Source organism: Ochotona curzoniae, unplaced genomic scaffold (genome assembly GCF_017591425.1).
Source record: "Ochotona curzoniae isolate NIBS_2020 unplaced genomic scaffold, NIBS_Ocur_1.0 contig_4612, whole genome shotgun sequence".
Taxonomy (NCBI): Eukaryota; Metazoa; Chordata; class Mammalia; order Lagomorpha; family Ochotonidae; genus Ochotona; species Ochotona curzoniae.
This window is the reverse complement of record NW_024466343.1, coordinates 1,772,646-1,793,979: the sequence shown is the minus strand read 5'-3', so window position 1 is coordinate 1,793,979 and position 21,334 is coordinate 1,772,646. Positions and strand designations below refer to the sequence as shown.

General features: G+C 39.4%; 1 protein-coding gene across 2 annotated transcripts in view; it reads left to right on the top strand.

Moving 5' to 3' along the window:
* The window catches only part of ANKRD13C (ankyrin repeat domain 13C), a 78,179-nt gene that overhangs the window by 37,957 nt on the left and 18,888 nt on the right, over positions 1 to 21,334 (top strand). For both annotated transcript variants that reach the window (XR_005884607.1, XM_040987274.1), the window contains exons 4-9: positions 4,789 to 4,874; positions 6,871 to 6,916; positions 13,297 to 13,363; positions 15,567 to 15,711; positions 18,244 to 18,375; positions 20,733 to 20,894. Coding sequence is in view for 1 of the 2 variants with exons in the window: in XM_040987274.1 (XP_040843208.1) it covers positions 4,789 to 4,874; positions 6,871 to 6,916; positions 13,297 to 13,363; positions 15,567 to 15,711; positions 18,244 to 18,375; positions 20,733 to 20,894 (638 nt within the window). In the remaining variant the exon portion in view is untranslated. The remainder of the gene's footprint in view (positions 1 to 4,788; positions 4,875 to 6,870; positions 6,917 to 13,296; positions 13,364 to 15,566; positions 15,712 to 18,243; positions 18,376 to 20,732; positions 20,895 to 21,334) is intronic.

The following is a 21,334-nucleotide window of genomic DNA, read 5'->3' as shown; positions in this document are numbered from 1 at the left end:
AAGCAATGCGAATTACTCCTTTGCTCTATATTCTGTTTGTTGTTGTGGTTGGTATTCTAAAAATACAAAGTGATGTATGTTAAATATTTTTTATGTAGTGTAACTTTTCATACTGTGAATATCTGCAGTTACCTACAAACATTAATTACTCATGATGTAGGGATATAAACATTGAGAAGTATACAAAATGAATTGAATTCTGTTTAAAATTGAGTATATTTATTTTTCTTTTCTCCTTTTGTAACATTACACTTTAATAATATTCTTTAGTTTATTTTTTGTTTAATTTATCCAAAACAAGATGACTTTTTAAAAAACTGAGACCTAACTGTCCTTTCTGGCAATTACTTAATTATTTGGATCATTGATTGGAACTAAAAATGAAGCTGGCATATCGAGTTATCTGCTTTGGTTCCTGTGTATAGACCTTGCTGGAAGTGAGGTGCAAGGCTGTTTGTTCTAATCCTTAAACAAGTATTTTCAATACTTGTCATGCTTGTTTTCAAAATATAGTGTTCAATTATTCCACTTTTCTTTATAAATGATTTTTCAACTTTATATGAAAGTCTTATTTTTGTTAAGGACATCTCAATTCTTTTTTTTTTTTTAAAGATTTATTTTTATTATTTTTTCATTGGAAAGGCGGATATACAGAGAGGAGAGACAGAGAGGAAGATCTTCCGTCCGATGATTCACTCCCCAAGTGAGCGCAACGGGCCGATACTATGCCGGTCCGAAGCCAGGAGCCTCTTCCGGGTCTCCCACATGGGTGCAGGGTCCCAAAGCTTTGGGCCGTCCTCGACTGCTTTCCCGGGCCACAGGCAGGGAGCTGGAAGGGAAGCAGGGCTGCCGGGATTAGAACCAGCGCCCATATGGGATCCCGGGCGTGCAAGGCGAGGACCTTTAACCACTTGCGCCACCGCACCGGGCCCGGACATCTCAATTCTTGAAAAATTCACACAACTTGAATCCAGATGAATGCAAGTGTTCATTTCAAACAATATCTCTTTATGGTTTAAGACTAAAATGATCGATTAAATCTAGCTTTGTAGAATGAAATGGAAATTGTTAGGAGTTTTTTTCTTTAAGATTTTTTTTTTTTTATTGGAAAGTCACTTACAGAGAGGAAGAGACAGAGAGCAAGCTCTTCCCTCTGCTGATTCACTCCCCAAGTGGCTGCAATGGCTGGAGCTGAGCTGATTCGAAATTAGGATCCAGGAGTTCTTCCAGGTCTCCCACACAGGTGCAGGGTCCCAAGGCCTTGGGCTGTTCTTGAATGCTTTTCCAGACCACAGGCAGGGAGCTGGATGGGAAGTGGAGCAGCCAGGACTCAAAGCCGTGCCCATATGGGATTGCCAGTAAATGCAAGGCGAGGAATTTAGTCACTAGGCGACTGTATTGGTCCCCTGTTGGCCTTTTAGTAGTGTCTTTGAATTCTTGAATACTTTTTTTAGCTTGACCTAACTCTGCCTCCAGCTTTTTGTTTCCCCTTGGTGACAGAAAATATCTTCCAATTCTGAGATTCTTTTTTCTGCCTCCTTTGTTCTATTTTGGAGACTTTGCACTGAATTTTGAACTTGCTGTATTGCATCCTTCATTTCTAATAATTCAGCTTGATTTTGTTTCAGTGTTGCTATTTCCTGTGTGACATATTCCTTAAATTCCTGCATGTGCTTCTTGTTGCGGATGAGGAGCTTTAAAACAAGTGTTTTGAATTCTTTATCCCCCATTTTCTCGATGTCTTCCTCAGTGAACTTGAGGTTGGCAAAAGCTTTTGCTCCTTTGCAGAGGAGTTTTCAGTAGTATCCATTATGCCTGTGTCTCTTCTTTTGCTCTTAGTCATTGTACCTCTGACTAGAGAGTCTTCTCCTTGGAGCAGGTTTCTAAGCTGTGTCTCATAGGTGTACAGTTTGGTTTTACTCATTGTAGTGGGTAGACAGTTCTTTCTTTGCAGCCGTTTGTACCACTTCTCCAGCAAGTTGCAGATCTGTGCTCTTATGTTAGACTTCGGCCATGGTCTCCGTAGCCCCACCTTCTGGCTCACCACTCCACCTCCTGTGATACTGTGCTGTTGTTGCACTATTATCTGTACAATGATTCTCCCACTTTCAGTTTGTGCAGTTCCCAGGATTAGGGAGACACCAGGAGTCCTGTACTGCCTGTTTGGAATCTGCTGCTCTCTCTGTGCTTCTGGTTGAATCAAACAAATGAGCAGGATGTGCAGTTCTTTCTCTGGGTCCTATCCTGAGTTCCCAGTGAATTCCCCTTCCTACCTGTTTGCTGGTGGAGTTCTGGTCGTAGACGCAGTTTAGAATGCTGCTGACTGAATGCTGCTGGGGCATCCGTCACTACAACACCACACCGTTGTTTCCTCTGCTTTCCTGTGTCCATCAGACTCCAGGTGTCCCTCTTCTCTCTGTCTTCCTATTTCCTGCAGCGTGTCCCACTCTGCTTCACCCTGGCTAATGTTTCTCCATCTGTTTAAACATGTCCTCACTATATTCTGCCATCTTGATTCTCCTAAGCCTCTGAATTTCTTAGCTACAGTGAAATTTTTGTGACTTTCAAGCATTTTTTTAAAAGAAATATTCATTGATTTGAGAGATAGAGAGATCTTCCATTCACTATTTACTCCTTAAATGGCTTATGCTGAGAAAACCCAAAGTCCTTATGTTCCTGCATCCACATTAGAAACTTGGACAACAAAGCTCCTGATTTGTAGCTTACAATCAGCTCAGCTCCTCCTATTGTGGATGCCTAGGGAGTGAACCAGCAGATGGAAGATCTTTCTCTGTCTCTCCTCTTTATAAATCTGCCTTTGCAGTAAAAATAGATAAATCTTTTTAAAAAGTGTTCAGATTTACTCAAAACTAGTAAGTAGTAAAGCTAGTAATATCTCAAATGTCAGTCTCTTAACAGTTGAGAAAAATGATAAGAAATGATGTAACTTTTGTAGGTTCAGTTCTTTTCAGAAATACAATTTGATTCGTTTATAGATTTTTAAACTCTATCTGGAGGTTTGTGAGAATACAAACTCCAGAGTCATATGCAATAGGATTTTTTTTTTTTGCACTTTAGATTTTTTTCTAAAGATTTATTTTTATTATTTTTTTTATTGGAAAGGCAGATATTCAGAGAGGAGAGACAGAGAGCAAGATCTTCTGTCTGATGATTCACTCCCTAAGTGAGCGCAATGGCCGATACTATGCCTATCCGAAGCCAGGAGCCTCTTCCGGGTCTCCCACGTGGGTGCAGGGTCCCAAAGCTTTGGGCTGTCCTCCACTGCTTTCCCAGGCCACAGGCAGGGAGCTGGATGGGAAGCGGGGCTGCCAGGATAGAACCGGCGCCCATATGGGATCCCGGGCATGCAAGGCGAGGACCTTAACCACTTGTGCCACCGCGCCTGGGCCCTAGATTTTTTTTTTTTAAGATTCATTTATTTTTATTACAAAGTCAGATATACAGAGAGGAGGAGAGACGGAGGGAAGATCTTCCATTCAATGATTCACTCCCCAAGTGAGCCACAACAGTCGGTGCTGCTCCGATCTGAAGCCAGGAACCAGGAACTTCTTCTGGGTCTCCCACATGGGTGCAGGGTTCCAAGGCCCTGGGCCATCCTCGACTGCTTTCCCAGGCCACAGGCAGGGAGCTGGATGGGAAGTGGAGCTGGTGGGATTAGAACCAGAGCCCATATGGGATCCTGGCGCGTTCAAGGTGAGGACTTTAGCTGCTAGGCCACACTGCCAGGCCCAGATTTATTTATTTGAAACGGAGAGTGATAAAATGCAGAAGAGGCAAAGAAAGACATTTTTCATCTACTGGTTCATTTTCCAAATGCCCCCAAAAGCTGGGGTTTGGCTTGGATGAAGCTGGGAGCCAGAAACCGTAGCCATGTCTCCCTCATGAGTGTCAGGTTGTTGTTGAATACTTTTCTCACTATTTCTGGAAAACCATATCAGTTTTATTAACCTTATTTCTACAAATGCATTCCCTTGTACCCTTAATCCTGTCTTAATTTTCTGTTACTCCAAGATACCCTCAAATATTTTAAATTGCTTTTAGTTTTGTCTTCTTAATATTTATGGAAGAACAGAAGTATTTAGTATTGTGGTTAAGATGCTAAGTTAGATGTTTGAGTCTCGGTTCTGGTTCCTGATTCAGACTTTTTGTTAACATGGATAGTGGCAGGAAGCAGGTGGCTCAGGTAGTCCAGCCCCTGTCACCCAGATGGGGCGTCTGTGTTGAGTTCTTGATTTCTGGCTTTGGCCCTGTCCAATTTTGGTCAGTGTGGGCATTTCAGAAGTGAGCCAGCAGGAAGTGGCTCTCCTTTCAAAAATATAAAGCAGAAAAAATGTATTGCAGTTATAGCAAGTATATACATTCATGTGCATGTGTCTTATCTATTTTCTATATTTTATTATTATTATTTTTCATGATAGGGCTTTGTAGGTATAGGGAATCCCCCCAACTCCCCTTCCTTCCTCACTGTTCTCCCTACCTACCATTGTCACCATATTATTACAATAGTATAATTCATAAGTTTAGCATTCTGCTGTTTAAGTGTATCATAGCATTGTAGGTTTTGGCAGTGGTGGAAATCTAATGTATTGTCAAGTTATATTTAACAATTTCATTTGGAGTCTTCCTTTTATTCTGGAGTAGATGCATACAGCAGCGTATCTTTGCTTCCTGATACACTAGTCTCCATTGTGAGTTTATCTATGAGAGTAATCCCGAGGATGCTTTTCAGCATGGCTAAAATCACTTTTTCTTTTTTTTAAACTTTAGTTACAGCTCTTCTAAGAAAACTTAAGCAGCAGTCCAGGGAAAGTGTTGAAGAAAAACGACCTCGATTATTAAAAGCCCTGAAAGAGGTAGGGTATATTTCTTCGCTGGTTTTGCAATTAAGGAATGATTGTAAAGATAGTTTAAATATTGTTAAAAAATAGATTTTCACAATTATTAAAGGGGGTCAATAGTGGTAAAAAAAAATTATACTTAAATTAAGCAATAATTAAAGTAACAAGCCTGTTATATAATCTTAGTAGAACACCATTTACTTTTTTTTTAAAAAAGATTTATTTATTTTTTATTGCAAAGTCAGATATACAGAGAGGAGGAAAGACAGAGGGGAAGATCTTCCATCTAATGATTCACTCCCCAAGTGACTGCAACAGCCAGTGCTATGCTGATCTGAAGCCAGGAGCCAGGAACTTCCCCCATGTCTCCCACACAGGTGCAGGGTCCCAAGGCCCTGGGCCATCCTCGACTGCTTTCCCAGGCCACAGGCAGGGAGCTGGATGGGAAGCAGGGCTGCAGGGGTTAGAACTGGCGCTCCTATGGGATCCTGGCATGTCCAAGGCGAGGACTAACTGCTAGGCCACGCTGTCAGGCCCAGAACCCCATTTACTTTGAACTAGGAAGATGAAAATTACTTTCAATAAATTAAATGAGAACTCTTTAAAAATAAAGGAGCTAAGTCATAATTAATGGGAATAATTCTTCTTCGTTCTTTGGATTGGCGCATTCCCTAAGAGCTAAACTGCCATTGTTGCTTCTATTGATATACATTTTCTTTATGTAACAAAACCTCTGGTGGTGAAAGCTGGCTGTACTGGTTTGAAAGTGAGAGAGATTTGTTTTCTATTGTTCTTTTTCTCTATATGTTTGATGCCTGGAAGAACTGTGGGAGAATGACCTATCATGGGGATTTGCTCTTTAAGGCTCCTGTTTTGTTTGGTTTTAGTTTTTAAATATGAAGAGATACAGAAAGAACCAGAAAGAGCCAAAAATTGCTTTCTTTAGGTTATAATAATATCTATTATTAAAGTCTACTGTCTTCATGGTTTAAAATAGTATATAATAACTTGATGATGGTATTATGTTGTAGCGCATTACTTATATTCAACATGTATAATTTTTTAAAATAATATTTGATTGTTATTAGTACCCTAACATTTAGTCTTTGGTATCTAATTTGCAAAATAAATTTTCTCCAAAGATCTTCTAGGAAGACATATTTCATATTTATTAAACTTGTGTTACTACTACCCACAAACATTTCTTCTATCATAATAGGCCACTTTTGAAAACTGTTAGGAGTTTTACAAGTAATCATTTTGGTAGTTATTTTTAGTAACATCTCTGAAGTTAATGATTTTTAAAATATTGCCTATTATTGTTTTTTTTTTATTATGCTGGGGTTGGAGTATTTGTTATAAACTTAAATGACTAACAGATTCGATATGTTCCTATGTGATAAAAATGTTCTTATAAAATGTTTTAAGGCTTATCTATTTGAAAGGCACAGTGACAGAGAGAAAGGGAGAGAGAGAATAGAGACACACACTCAGAGAACTCTTCCATCCTACTGATGAACTCCTTAGATGGGTGCAGCAGCCAAGTCCAGGCCAACTGAAGCTAGGAGCCTGGAAAAATCCTCCCTGATCTCTCAAGTGGGTTTAGGAGCCCAGGAAGGCTCCTGTACTTTGGACGTCTGCTGCCTTGCTACTCAGCAGGGAACTCAACTGCAAGAAGACTTGCCGGGGCTTAGCTTACGCTCTGCTATGTGTTGCCCAAGTTTAATCACGTTGAACCACAGCACTGACCCCTGATCTTGTAAAATATTTACTGGTGGTTATTTTCCTTTGTAGTTAAGTGGTGGTAATGTGTGCTATGGAATCTATTATTTTAGGTAATGATCATTTGTTTTTATTGTTTTTTTCCCCGAAACCCCAAATATTGAAGTTAATTTTTATTCTGTTCTTACCTAGAGATTTTGGGGATACAATGTTTTTAGATCGAATATAAGCAGATATAAGAGCTGTCACAAATTACATATTTAGTAATTTTTCATCTTATATTTCTTAGCTAGGTGACTTTTATCTAGAACTTCACTGGGATTTTCAAAGCTGGGGTAAGCATGCGCTATGCTTTACTATAAATTATGTATTCATGCAGAAATGCAAGTGCAGACTTAACTGTTGTAAATGTTAGTGAAACAAATTTAATATTTATGTTATTTATTTATGTTATTGTCAGATACTACTGAAAGTTTAATCTTTTTGATAGAGTACTCAGGATAAATGTCTTAGAACATTGTTGGACATTTCAGGAGCAGTAGTTTCTACATTTAAAAAATTATTTCTTGTTCATATGAAATAAAATCAGTTTTTCTTAAAACAGTTTACATATTGTAAAATACTACATAATTTATGATGCATGGTTATTGGTTCAAATTTAAAACAGTATATATAACAGTTCAATACAAAGGCTTGCAGTTTTAAAAGAAATTCTTTATCTTGCTATCCATAGAATTCATCCATCATGTATTTGACAATGTTATTTGAATATTGTAGCTGCAAAATGGTAGACTTAGGAACTTTTTTCTTAAATTGGGTAAATCAATCTTAAAATTTCAAAATTTTATTTTCAGTTTAACGAATTCTGCTACCTTTGAAGTAGTACGCCACTCTCAGATTATGCTAAAATAATTTCAAATGTAGTATGCTTAATTGTTCAGTTAACCTGAAGGAGGACAAAATCATTATAGAATTGGAAAATATAACTTTCCTTTTTGAAATAAACTGATTAAAATCTAGCAGAAATCTTTGCTTATTGATTTTCTTTTGCTTTTGCTTTTGTTCTTAGCTTTTTTTTTTAACCTCTATTTTGTCTTCTCTGATTTCTATTTTCTTTTCCTAATTTTTGATAAGTAGGTATTGGTATATATCAAATTTGTTTCTGCAGAGTATCATTAACTATTTCAAAATTTATACTAAATAAAATTAAATTATAGCGCAGTCTGCTTCTGATCATCTGGATCAATTAACACCAGTGCTTAAGGACAGAGCTCAGTGAATGAGCATAAAGGTGGAGCTTTTTTTTTTCTTTATTTTTGACAATAATACATAGGTTTTAGGGGACAAAGGGTCAAGGGCTATAGGAAAGTGGGTAAGACTATTGTTGACACATCATTGCTTTTTTTTTTTTCTGTATCTGGGGCAAAGGGGGAGATAAAGTGAGAAGCCCCATCCAGCTTCCTACCCATCCAGGTCCCTAGTGTGGTGCCTGCTCCAAGGGTCCTGCTCAAGTGGTTTTGATAATTCAACAGTTCTGCCAATCTCACCCTTCCAGGCTCTATAAAAGTGTTGTAGAATCCAATGGTTGACATAGTCCACCTTAGAGTTTGTTTGCCCAGATTTTCACTGCCAGCATATGGCTGGGGTAGTTGATTGATTTGTTCTATCCTCTGTTGTGGTGCCAGGTGTCCTCTGCAGGTTCCAGTGGACTGCCATATCCTCCATGTGCACCTGGATATGCTGTCCACTGCTCCATCTGAGCCTCTAAGGAGGATCAGCTCTGGCATTTCCACTCCTTGGTAGACCATGGAACCTGCACTTCTCTTCATGGTTGGGGTTCTGAGTCCGGCAGTTCAATTGGGGAGATCTCTAAAGGAATTTCATCTGAGGTGATCCCAGACCAGATTCTTGTATGTTCGTGCAAGTACAGGGCCCAGCACAGTCCATTGCTCCCAATCAGCTGGTGGTCACAATTGCTGGGTCAGTTCTGTTTCCAGCCCTGTCTTCCACTCGAACCAATGAGTTTTGCAGTCCAGCCTGATTCTGCCCAGAAAATACTTGGTCCTCACATAAACCAATGGGAGCTGCAGCCTAGTCAGAGTGACCCGCAATAACCCCCACCTGGCCAGCCTCCTAGCCTGGTTCCCATGCCTGCCAGTAAGTATAGCAGACTAGTCCAGTCTGTCCCATATCCCACTCAGCTCTTCTACATGTCATTGGGCGTTGAAGCATAGTTCAACCCAGCCGGGCCCACTATCCAGCCCACGTACATGCTGGTGAGTGCCTTTCTGTCTAGCCAGGTCTGTCCCTGTCCTGGTTTTCATGCTCTCCTGTGGGAGTGATAACCCAAGAGGGAGGTGCCGACTATTTCCCTCCTAGGCCACTCCAACTCCTGGATCATGCACTTTCCAGGTGTTTCTATAGTTTAACTTGACAGATTAGCCACCAGTGCCAGCATCTGCCATCTGATGCTGCAACAAAGCCCAACCAACCCTCACCCATTCTGATTTATGCTTGCACCAGTAGGGACAGTCATCCAAGACTGGGTCTTCCATGATCTGGCTTGCATGAGGCCCACAGGTGTTGTAGCCCTGCCTGGTCTTGTCTTCCCCCATCCCAACTCACACTCTCCAGTGGGTGAGGTGTTCCAGCAGGGGGACCCTCCACATTCCCCCTACAGCTTTACCCCCTCCCTCCTGGGTTATTATGTGTGCTGGTTGGGTGCTGCAGCCCAGTCTGACATGGCCTGCCTGGCCTTGGCATTTGCCAGTTGTTGCTTAGCCTGGCCCCGCCTGGCCCACCAATTCTTGCTGGTGAGGGTTACAGTCTAGCCCAGTCCAGCATTCACCCCATCCCAGCTGTAATGTGTAGTGGTATGTGTTGCAACCATACCTGGCCTGAACCACACTGTTCTGGTGCTTGGATTCATCAGCCGGTGATGTGAACTGGTTCAGCCTGGTCCACCCCTGACCCCTGCCAAATGTATGCTGGTAGGTACCTTTCCCTGGCCTGGTCTGTGCTGCTCCTTATTGTGGTTCTTGCACTCACCTGCAGTGACTGTGTTCTGCCAGAGGAGTTGCCCAGCCTCCTCCATCAGAACCTCTCCCAGTGCCAGATTTCACGCATACTGGTGGGTCCATGAACCAGCCCTCCTCAGTCCACCTCCTGTCCTAGCTGGAACAGTGGCCTTTCCTGACTGTCCTTCAACCCATTGTGGTTCTTACTGTTAGATGTTTCAGTCCAGCCAAGGCTCGTCCATACCCACATACAGCTCACACATGGCTCATTAGGGATGGAGACCTATCCTAGTCCATCCTACATCTACCCTAGTCCTCCAGAGCACCAAATAGTGCTGGAGTCTAGCCCGGCTAGGTGTTCCCAGCCCCAGTTCACACTTGTGCCAAGGGAGACTGCATGCAACCATATCCAGACCAGAATGCAGCCCCCACTCCAGCCCCTGCACTCACCAATGGGAGTCCCAACCTATCAAGCGTGTACTTTCACAGCTCCCCAAGTGGCCCTGTTCCCATGCCATTGGTTGCTCTGACTCAGCTTGGCACAGCCCCTAACCTTTCTTGACCTTTGCCTTAAGTGCTGTGGCCTAGCATCCCTGGCTCATGCAGATAAGTAGGTGTAAGAGCCTTGCTCAGCCCTGCCTGGTCCAACCCCTTCTATAACCAACCTACACATTAGCTACCCATTGGAGCTACTTTGCCCTACTTGTCAGACCCCCAGGCCTGGACCATGTGTTCACCAGTGGGTTATGACCCACTACGGGAATTTCCCAAGTTCCTCCATTTGACCCACTCTAGATCAAGTTCTCATACATGCCAGTGGGTGGTAGGCCAGTGTCCAGCAGAGTCTGGTCTTTCACTTGGCCTTGTATGAGCTGGTGAATGTAGCATTCTGGGCCCACCCCACAGCTTGTTTTAGGATTCACATTCGGGTGCTGCTGCCTTGACCAGTCCATCCAGACTTGTTGATTCCTTTATCCGTGAGTGTTGGCAGGTTCTTTGTTCACACCTAGCTGAGCCCATAACCACCCCAACTCTTGAGCTCACCAGTGGGACTAATTTTTCCATAGGGTTTGACCCACACATCCCCCACCAGAATCTACCCCTGAAAATGGTTCTCTCGTGAGCTGGTTAGTGTCATGACCCTGCCTAATGTGATCCGTCCCCCAATCCAACATTTTATCATTTACTAGGACCTGCTAGACAAGCCCTCAGCCTAAGCTTTCTTGTGGACTGGTGTGTGCTGGTCAGCATCATTTGGTGCTAGCAAGTTACACACAGGACTCAAAGGAGGCTGGTATATCAGTCTGATCCATAAAGATCCTCTGGTCCCTCTCCTCTAAACCATCAGGTCTTAATACCCTTGCTTACCTTCAAGGAGAAGTTAACTCTGTTGTTGGGAGTCTTCAGGATTGATTCGCAATCCAGAAGCACAGTGGGTGCAGCATGGAGGTACCTAGGCAGCAGTTCATACCCCCAAAACCCCAGCTGCCAGGTGGCCAGCAGGCAGGGCCTGACACCAAATGGCACATTGGCCGCCTGGGACAGCTCACCAGGTATTCACGGTGGCTGGAATCAGGGCTCATGCATGGAGTCTGACCCGGCCTGGGACCTCCCAACAATTAAAAGGCTGCAGGAAGTTCTCCTATCCAGACCCCAAGGTTGTACCCTCCTGGTCCCACCCACCGCATGATGTTGGCAGCAGCTGGGGCCTAAGCCTGCCCTGTTCTCCAGGATTCTGCTCTCAGTGTACTCACCAGGAAGAGAGAAGACTCTGGAGTTTTGGCAGGCCTAGGGACAGCTCACTAATTCTCAGTGGCTCAAAGGTGGAACTTTAATCATTTAAACATTTATAATGTTGCTGTTGTTTGTTCAACTTTCTTTTCAAAACAGTAGAAATTTGTCAGAAATTGACAACTCTCCCCCTCTCTCAATTCCTCTATTTTAAAAACAAAACAAACAAACATTAAAGCATCTTTCATTTTATCCAAAAGGGCAAAATAGAGTCAAATGGAGAGTGATCTATCTGAGGGTTCAGTTCCCAAATGCCAAGTTGCCAGGGTTGGGCTAGGCCAAAACCAGGGACTTGGAATTCCATTCAAGTTTCCTGCAATGGTAATAAGGACCCAAATACTTGAACCATCATGTGCTGCCTCGCAGGATGTATATTTGTAGGAAGCTGGATCAAAAAAAATCCAAGTAGCTAGGAGTTGAACTGGACACTCTGACACACAATGTAGTCATCCCAACAAGCAACTTACTTGCTACTCTAAATACCTTCCCAGATACAATGTTTTTTTATATCCTTTAACTTGCTTAACTGTTACTAGTTATTCCCTCTCTGTAATAAACTTTTTATTCTTTATATGAACAAAGGTTTAAAATTTGTCTTGAAAGCTGGAACTTGTTTTTATTGGATTAAATGACTTCTTAGGATATAGAAGAGACATGGTGTATTAGGTATATTTTTGGATGAAAGTAAGCTGAAAAGCTGCTTCTAGTCTTTAATCTTTTTAAAGAATTATTTATTTATTTGAAGGTCAGCAAGATCTTCTATGAACTCATTCCCTACCTAGATGGCCACAACAACCAATTCTGGCCCAGACCAAAGTCAGGAGCTAGAACCTTCATCTGGGTCTCCTATGTGGGTGGCAGAGGCCCAAACACTTGCTCCATTTTCTGCTGCTGTTCCCACACCATTTTTAGGAACACTGCATCATAAAATGACATATATTGCTTACTGGCTTAACCTGCTATGCCATGACACTAGCCCTTGAAATTATTTACTTCTTTTTATTAATTTAAAAGGCTAGACAGAGAGAGAAAGATCTTTTACCTGCTACTTACTAGTGTGTGCATACCAGTGTAGCTTGGTGGAAGCATAACTGAGACTTGAGCTCAAGCACTCTGTCCACTATGGAATGCAGGGGCCTTACATGATGTCTTAAATTGCTATACTTGAAACCTGGCTCTAGTCCTGTGCTTTAATTTGATTTAAATTTAAAATTTAAAATCTTTGTTTCCTTATAATTTTCTTCTAATTTAACTTATTGCTCAGTTTTTAAAACACTGAATCTTGTGCAGTATACATGTAATAGGAGCTAAATACATATATAGGTAAACTTAGACTCAATACATGTCCTATACATGTGATAGGATTTTAAAAGATTTATTTATTTTTATTGATTTGCAGATGGAAATATTTGAATGTAGAAATATGTAGGCAAACAGTATGAATGTTATTGTATAGATTTGGAGTTTGAGTACAGTCAACACATTTGATATTCAAATTCAACTGTTTTCCTCCAACAATGTCTCTATTTTCTTATTACTTTCCTGCTTTTTTTCCAAATTTGCAGGATTGGTGAAAGTCAAGCTTTGTTTGGTTGCCTATTCAAGAGGGTTTAATTACCATTGAGTATTTTTAACTCATTATAATCACCTTAGCAGTATGTACTCAAGACTGTTATTATATTAACTGTGCTACTCTACAGTGTATCTGTGGGTGGAGCAGAAGTATAGTAAAGTATACAGAAATACTTCAGGTTTCTCAGAATCATGTAAAGGTCTAATTTTAAATGGAAATTCTATTTTAAAGAAAAGTACTATAATCTGGTAAATTAGTGAAATGTTTATATCACTCTTAATTTAAAAACTTGCAAATGTTAAGTAATTTTTACCTTTTGTTTCTAAAACCACAGTGCCTTTACTTTCCCGAATTCTGCCTTCTGATGCATGTAAAATATATAAACAAGGTATCAATATCAGGTAAGGTGACTTGATTTTTTTTTCCTGAATGAAAGAAAATTGAGACTTAAAATTCCTAATCTTATTTCCTTCATTCTTAAAAGCTACTGGTTTCAATGACAGTTTGTATAAAACCTTGGTATATGTGATCAACATCTCTTAACAACTAACCCATCCAATTTCTTGGATTATTGTATTTTGATCAGCCAGTTGACTAGGATGAGCTTGATCTTGTGATTATATAAGAGTTTATTCAAGATTGAAGCAATTTACTGTATTTGTAAGCTGTTGTCATACTATATTTTCCCTTAGGCAAGCTAGGGATATGTGGAAAGTTGTTTGTAAGCAGCCCATGACTAGACCATGCCAGGCCTTTGTAGTCACAAATGAGCACAATAAATTCCCAAGTGTGCAAAGTTGTACATGTAGAATGATCCTAAGTGCCGGAGACCAGCTCCAGCTGACTGAGAGCTTGCAAAGGATGCGTGGATCGGCGAGATGATAGGAAGAGATAAGACACGGACCACTATGACTTGATGCTCATAATGGACAACTCAGAAAAGTTGCCTTCTTTATTTATACAGAAATCATCACAAGTTTTTTCACAACATCCAATTGTTTCATTTTTCATTACACCATGGTTATGAAAATGCAAGAAGCAATCCTAAAAATATTTTTCTATTTCAAAGAAAACATTCTTAACAAACCATTACTCATTGAAACCTGCAATCACCTGGCTGAAGCCAGGAACTCCACGGTTGGCAGCGCATGCAGTTACATAGTGACAAGTAGTTTACTTATACTCAAAATCAACTTTTACTAAACACAAACTAATATTGATTAAAATATTAAGAATACAGAATTAAAAGATCATAAGTAAAAGGATTTTATAAAAGCATATAACATAGATTCTTTGTTAAATTTTATAATCAAATCATGCATTAATTACGGTCACCGTCACCTACTGCTGATTCAATTGTTTTTTATTCTTTTGTTAAAGGGCAGTGAAAGGGATCAAGGCAATTCAGCTAATTTACAAACAGAGGGCCTCTTACAAGAAACTTCCTTTAAACTATTTTCTTTCCCTAAATATGAATGCCAATATAAGATAGAAATTTTTATAAACTGTTTTCTTTCTCTAAATATAAGTGCCAATATAAGATTGAGATCTTAAGCCAATTTGACGGGGTTCACATTTATTTCCTTATAAAAGATGCCCCATATACTTTTGCTTTCTGTGGTAAGAAACTAAAATGCGTCATATCATGTGTTGTAACAGTTCGAGGTGCATGGTAAACAAACTCTTTGTACTTCCATGATTGCCATCTGTTGCAAGATATTATCAAGCCATTTCCTAAGGAAAACATTACTTATACTAGGGCAAACTTTAGGACAAAAGTGGGCACATAACAGGATGTTTAGAAACATAGTGGGCTCAATTGTATTATTGTATACTTTCAACTGTGTGTCATGGCCTTACGTTACTATAGGTGTTTTTATCATAACATGATAGATCAATTTGAGGTGTCATACCAGTTACAGGAATCACTTCACATTAGCAGAAAAGCAACAACAACACCCTCAGAAGAATTCTATGAAACATCAGAGAGGTGATTGAGTTCCATACAATGGGTGAGGCAGCAATGAGGTGACCAGAGACATTCTGCCGGGCCTTGCCACGCAGCCAGAAACTCCTCGCAGCCTTGCTAACTGAGGAGCGGTGCTCATCACACACCCATGCCATCCGACCCAACTGCACGCCTCCCCACACCTAAGGCCTTTGGGCTGTGTACATATTTGTTGGAAATGTGAATGGTAGCCTTAATCCAAGAAATTGAACAGGAAGATTAAGAATTTGGGAGTAGATCAATGACTTGTCAAGTTGAAGGATAAAGTAAGGTTTGGTCCTTAATGGTTCCACGTAAGTCAATAAGACAGTACTGAGTCCAAGCGTGTGGGCCCTTCACTGCTGTGCCCCTCTTAATCATTCTGCTGGACTGACAACGTGCTCTTAAGAGGGTAAGACAATGTTAAACAAGCCTGCTCTCCTGTTCTGATCTTTCATGTTGATGTGATTTTTGTTGAGTAGCTAGAGTCAGGGAAATACAACAAAAGGGAAATTTTTTTTTCTCTTTCTGGGTTGATGAGGTGTGTATTCAGTAAAGTGAAATCTAGATAAAAGGGAATACACATTTAAACCTTGTCATCCATTCATCTTTCACAGGCTTGACACAACTCTCATAGACTTTACTGACATGAAGTGCCAACGAGGGGATTTAAGCTTCATTTTCAACGGGGATGCAGCACCCTCTGAATCTTTTGTAGTATTAGACAATGAACAAAAAGTGTATCAGCGAATACATCACGAGGTAAGCTTGTTGTCTTAGAACAAACTATTCCTCTAAACAGTTAAAAAATGCCGGCGTATTTGGCTGGGGCACAGTGTTATTTAATTAAAGACATAGCATATAGTTGAAGTGGTTTATGCCCAAAGATTTTTTCTTCGCCACTATTTTTTTTTTTTTTTAAATGAATTGGTGACCAGTTTGGAGTTTGTTTGGCTGAATTTCACTGATTTTCTGCTGTATCAGTGTGCTTCAACTTCCTTTACTTGTATGTGTGGCTTTCAAATGGTGAGACTGCTGGCATGATGGGCTTGCGACTGTCACGGAAGGACTATCTGATGACAATAAGGGGAAAATAGCTGGGGAGGATGGAAGGGTAAACATCTGAGCCTGTGGAATTGTATCATGAGAACTAGAAACAAAGGGGAGAGGCAGGGCGCGAGGGAAGGAGTGGGTTGTGTCTAGACCCTTTTACTGTCCCTGACTCTTGACTTCCTCGTCTTTATCTGTTCCCTTATACTTTGTTATCTTCTTTTTGTCACACATTTTCAGGTTGATGTTTCTTATCATCCACCACTGAAAAACCTCTGCATCATTATCTTTACTGTTTATTTCTTTTTTAAGATCTGTTTACTTTTATTAGAAAGTCAGACTTTCAGAGAGAAGTGGAGACAAAAATCTTCCATCCACTATCTCACTCTTTCCCAGGCCACAAACAGGGAGCCAGAAGGGAAGTGCAGCTGCCAGGATAGGATCCTATATGGGATCCCGGCACATGCAAGGCGAGGACTTTAGCCACTAGGCTTCTGCACTGGGCCCTGCTTATTCTCTTTGCTTGATAAACCAAAGAAAAAACTTTTGCAATATCTGTATGATGAATTCCCTCTGTTTTTTTTTTTTAACTCTAGCTGCTTTTACTTTGCCTTTGTTTTTTGTTATTTCACTTTTTTACTTTATTATCACTATATGTTTGTTTTTTTTCCCCAAATATGTCATATATTAGACTTTTCTATTGCTTTAACTGTTGACAAGACCTTATTTGTCTTGTATGTTGTACTTTTAGATATTTCTTACATAAGAAACAGGATGAGGAAAGTTGGAAGGAAAATTATGTTTGGAAACAGATGAAAGATCCATTTCCTTTAGCATTTCTCTTATTGAGTCTGACATAGTTTATGGAAGCCCTAATTTTATTAATTATTATTAATGTATTTATTTTTACTGCAAAGTCAGATATACAGAGAGAGGAGAGACAGAGAGGAAGATCTTCCATCCACCGATTGACTCCTCAAGCAGCTGCATAGCCAGAGCTGAGCCAAGCCGAAGGCAGGAACTTTTCCCGGGTCTCCCATTCAGGTGCAGGGTCCCAAGGCTATCGGTCATTCTCTACTGTTTTCCAGGCCACAAGCAGGAAGCTGGGCGGGAAGTGGGTCAGTTGGGACACAAACTGTCACCCATATAGATCCCAGTGCATACAAGGTGAAGACTGGCTACTAGGCTGTCATGCCAGACCCTCATTCTTTATTTTTAAGAGTAGAGGGAACGATTGCTTTTATTTTCTGTAGACTTAGACTCATAAAAGGACTGCATGTAAGTGAAAGTTGGTGAAGAAAAAAAAATGGGCCTGTTGGGTATAAAGAGGTATGAAGAATGGTGTTTTTAGCTATTGTAAACTTTGCAAATAATTATTCCCCAGACAACTCACTCATTTTTGCTTTTCTTCCTTATGGGACTCCACGTGGTAGTTAGAGTATCTTGACCTGTCATGGAATTAGAATCTCAACTGTGTTTTCTCACTTACTCTCCTGTACTTGGCCATTCTCCCATTGGTCTCTGAAGCAAACACAAAGTCACAGTGAACAGGTTTTATATACCAGCAATGAGGACTGTGTGTTGTTTACGGCCTTCTTCTACTTACGTTCTGTTTCAGTTTATTTCGTTCATTATTGTAGTTTAAATTTGAGGGTTGATGTTCATGGATTCTTTTCTGTTCTAAAAGGAATACAGAAAGTATCTCTTTTCGTCTACTGTTCTTTCCTCCCTTCATCTTACTCTCTCTCCCTTTTTTTTTTTTTCACTTAGAACTTACTGAGAATAAAAAACTCCAATGATATAAAGGGTTTTGAGTTAAAAAAGAACCAAACTAAGATTTATCTGTGTTTATAGAAAGCAAAACAAGATACTATGTGTGTTTTGTTTTTAGTCTGTCAACTTATTCCTTAAGTAATTTTAAACATTTGCTTTAGAGATTTTATTGTTCTAGTTATAACTTTATGGATAACCTAGTTATATTTCTACTATGTATTTGTAATACTATTAGACTATTGTATTTTGTGTGGCTTGCTTTTAAAAACTAGTCATTTTAGCTTATTAGAGAATACATTAAGTAGCTGAGACTTCTAATTGTTTTTAGAGTGAATGAAAATTCATATTACTTAGAAGCTGTCTTTTTCTGTTTTGAAATTTATGGCATTTAAATTGCTGTATTTTATATCTGGCATTAATAACTTGAAAAAAAAGTTACATTTTTATATTTATTTTTTGCCTTTATTCCAGGAATCAGAAATGGAAACAGAAGAAGAGGTTGACATTTTAATGAGCAGTGACATTTACTCTGCAACTTTATCAACCAAATCAATTTCTTTCACACGTGCCCAAACTGGATGGCTTTTTCGGGAAGATAAAACAGTATGTGTAAATCTAGATATTTAAACTTAAAATTAATATTTAGTATCACCTAAGTAATGGGATAGAAGTACAGGAAATAGTAGCTTACAAAATTATCTTCAAGTAGTTTGTTTTCATTTCCTTGAGTCCAGATTGGTAATTTCAATGGTTGCTTACAATGCCAAAATGTATCAAGATTTATTTCCCTGAAAGAGAAAGAAAGAATGAGGGAGAAAGATAGAGGGGCAGAAATGATTTCTTTTAAAGAACTGGCTCATGAGAATGTATCAGTTGGCAAGTCTAGCATCTGCAGAGCAATGTACGAGGCTGGAAATCAGGGCAAAGCTGAGGCTATTGTGATCTTGACTCAGTACTCTGCAGGCCAGACATGGAGGCAGTGTTTCTGTACTTTAGCATGAAGGCAGAAATTGCAATTCCTTCTGGAAATATTGGCCTTTGCTCTAAAGATCTTTGACTGATCGAACAAAGTCCATCCGTGTTATGGAGAATAATAATACATGCTTTACTCAGTCTGCCGGTGAGCATTAATTTCACTAGAAAAATATCTGTACAGCAACATCATGATTGAACACATGGGTATCATCGCTTAACGAAACTGACATGTGATTAACCTTCATGCAACTTTATACATAGTGCTAAGCATCCCCTTTAACCACCACCCACAGTTCTAGCACTCGGCTTAGTAATCTATTTGTATATTCTTTCAAAATTTTTTATGCTTTCCATACAAAAATATGTATCTATAGTAATATGTGGACTTTAGTTGTTGATATTTGCTTTGTATGAAGTGTCATATTGTATCTGTGGTTTTGCAAGTGATTTTTTTTTTCACTCTTTAGTGCCTTAGGAACATTTTATTATCAGTATTTACAGTTTTTCATTCTTTTTAGCAACTGCATGATATTTCATATTTTGAAATTTTGTAAGTTAATTATCCATTCTTATTTTTGAACATTTAGCTAAATAGACACATTTGTATCTAGTTTTCTGACATAAATGATGTTCTGCTTACCATCATTTTGCCTTATCTATTATAAGCAGCAAGAGATGGAGTTGTTGAATTATGGAGAATATACTTAACTTGTTAAATTGATATAACAATTTAATAAGCCCTTTTTCATTATAAGGTTTCAAAAACTGGTCATTACTGTCTGAGTATTTTCCAGCCACAGACAGTTTGTGACTATAAGAACTAGACTGATCAATATTTTTAAGTGTACTGGCAACAAATGGCATTTTAGGATTTCAGGTTGTGAGATCCTGCCTTGCAGCCCATTGGTTGACTTTGAAGTCTTATTTGTACTCTGTTCTTCTGAACAGCATTAGACTGATCACTTCAAGAGAAGATAAAAATTGAAACCGCTATTCATCTAATGAGACTGCTAAGCAGCTCAAAGCTCTTGAACAGCATCTTAGGTGGTCTTCTTAAATCTTTTACAGGTAAGGAGGGAGTCAGTAATGGTTATAGTTCCCATTTTGTAGGTAGAAACTGGCACAAATTTTTTTTGTTTTTCTCTTTCTGGTGCCTGGAAAGGAGCCTGCTTGTAACAAAGTTGACCTGGAAATAACAAAACACTTAGTTTTAGAAGGCTAGCAAACAGCAGTAAGGTGGACTGGTGATTTGTATGCAAGAAGAAATGAGGAGTTTGCTTTTAGTAAGTTTTAGATTTTATTTTACTTTGTTTCTCATGTAAGTTATTTGAGCCTATGGCCACTTACTAGTCTGACAAAGTCAAGGTTAATGTAACTTAATTGAAAGGAAATGACTGTTTTCCTGATGTTCTTATACCGCTACAGTTTCCCTATCCCCAATTCTTAATTTAAACACTTAATTGTGTTGGTGAGCAAGACTGCTTTGTTATTTCTGCTTCCTTGAAAGCAGTAAGTGGTTGTGGATGGAATTTGGTCTTGTTGGAGAACAGAGGATTTGAATAAGTCATTGATTCTAGATATATTAGAGATTTTTACATGTCTTAGACTATGTATTTTCTTTTATTCCACTTTTTTCTAACTATAAAATGGGAACAGTGTTATGCCTGACCCCTCCTTGTCACTCGTGATATTTGTTGTTTGGTTTAATAATGTTTTCAAATAGCTTTGTGCTACTTGGGAGTAGATTGTAAAGGATTACTTCATGGTATTTTTATTTAACTTGACTGCCATACGTTTTTATGTATTTTATATTTTCCTTTATTAATTCAAAATGTATAGTTTTGCACAATTTTAGTATAGTAGAATGCATAAGGCAACTTGATAATTTCCACCTCTATTACCACCTACATGTTTGCTTGAAACTTTTTACAGTCTCAGGCAAACTTTAAATTTTGTTATTTTGAAAAAATATGATTTTGTTTTAGGAAAGAGTGGGAAAATTTTTGGCGGATTTTTATCTAGTGAATGGACTTGTGTTAGAATCAAGAAAAAGAAGAGAACATCTCAGTGAAGAAGATATCCTTCGAAATAAGGCCATCATGGAGAGTTTGAGTAAAGGTGGAAACATAATGGAACAGAATTTTGAGGTATAGTTTTTATTTCTCCTAACTTATGGTTTTGTCAGGGAAAAAAGGAACAGTGGATATTTCTGATGTTCAGTTAAGTTTATATAAATGTATTCAGGTTTTACTTATCATGTGTTTATTTGTTCTCCTGCTAGGCATGTTCATAGTCCCAGATCTTGAACCTGCCAAGGGGTACAGCAGTCCAGCTTGACATAACTCGTACCCAGTACTGGCACTTGCCAACTGGAGCTGTGGCCTAGCTAGGTGTCACACATCCATTCTGGCTCTCATGGGTATAAGTTGGTAAAGCAGCCCAGCTAGGGAATCCCCAAAGTTCCCCTACCCAGCCCACTTCCAGTCCCAGATCTTAGATTTGTCAGCTGGTGCTGTAGCCCAGTCTGAGATTGCCCACCCTAGTGTCAGCATTCACTAGCAGGTGCTTCAGCCTGGCCTAGCCTGGC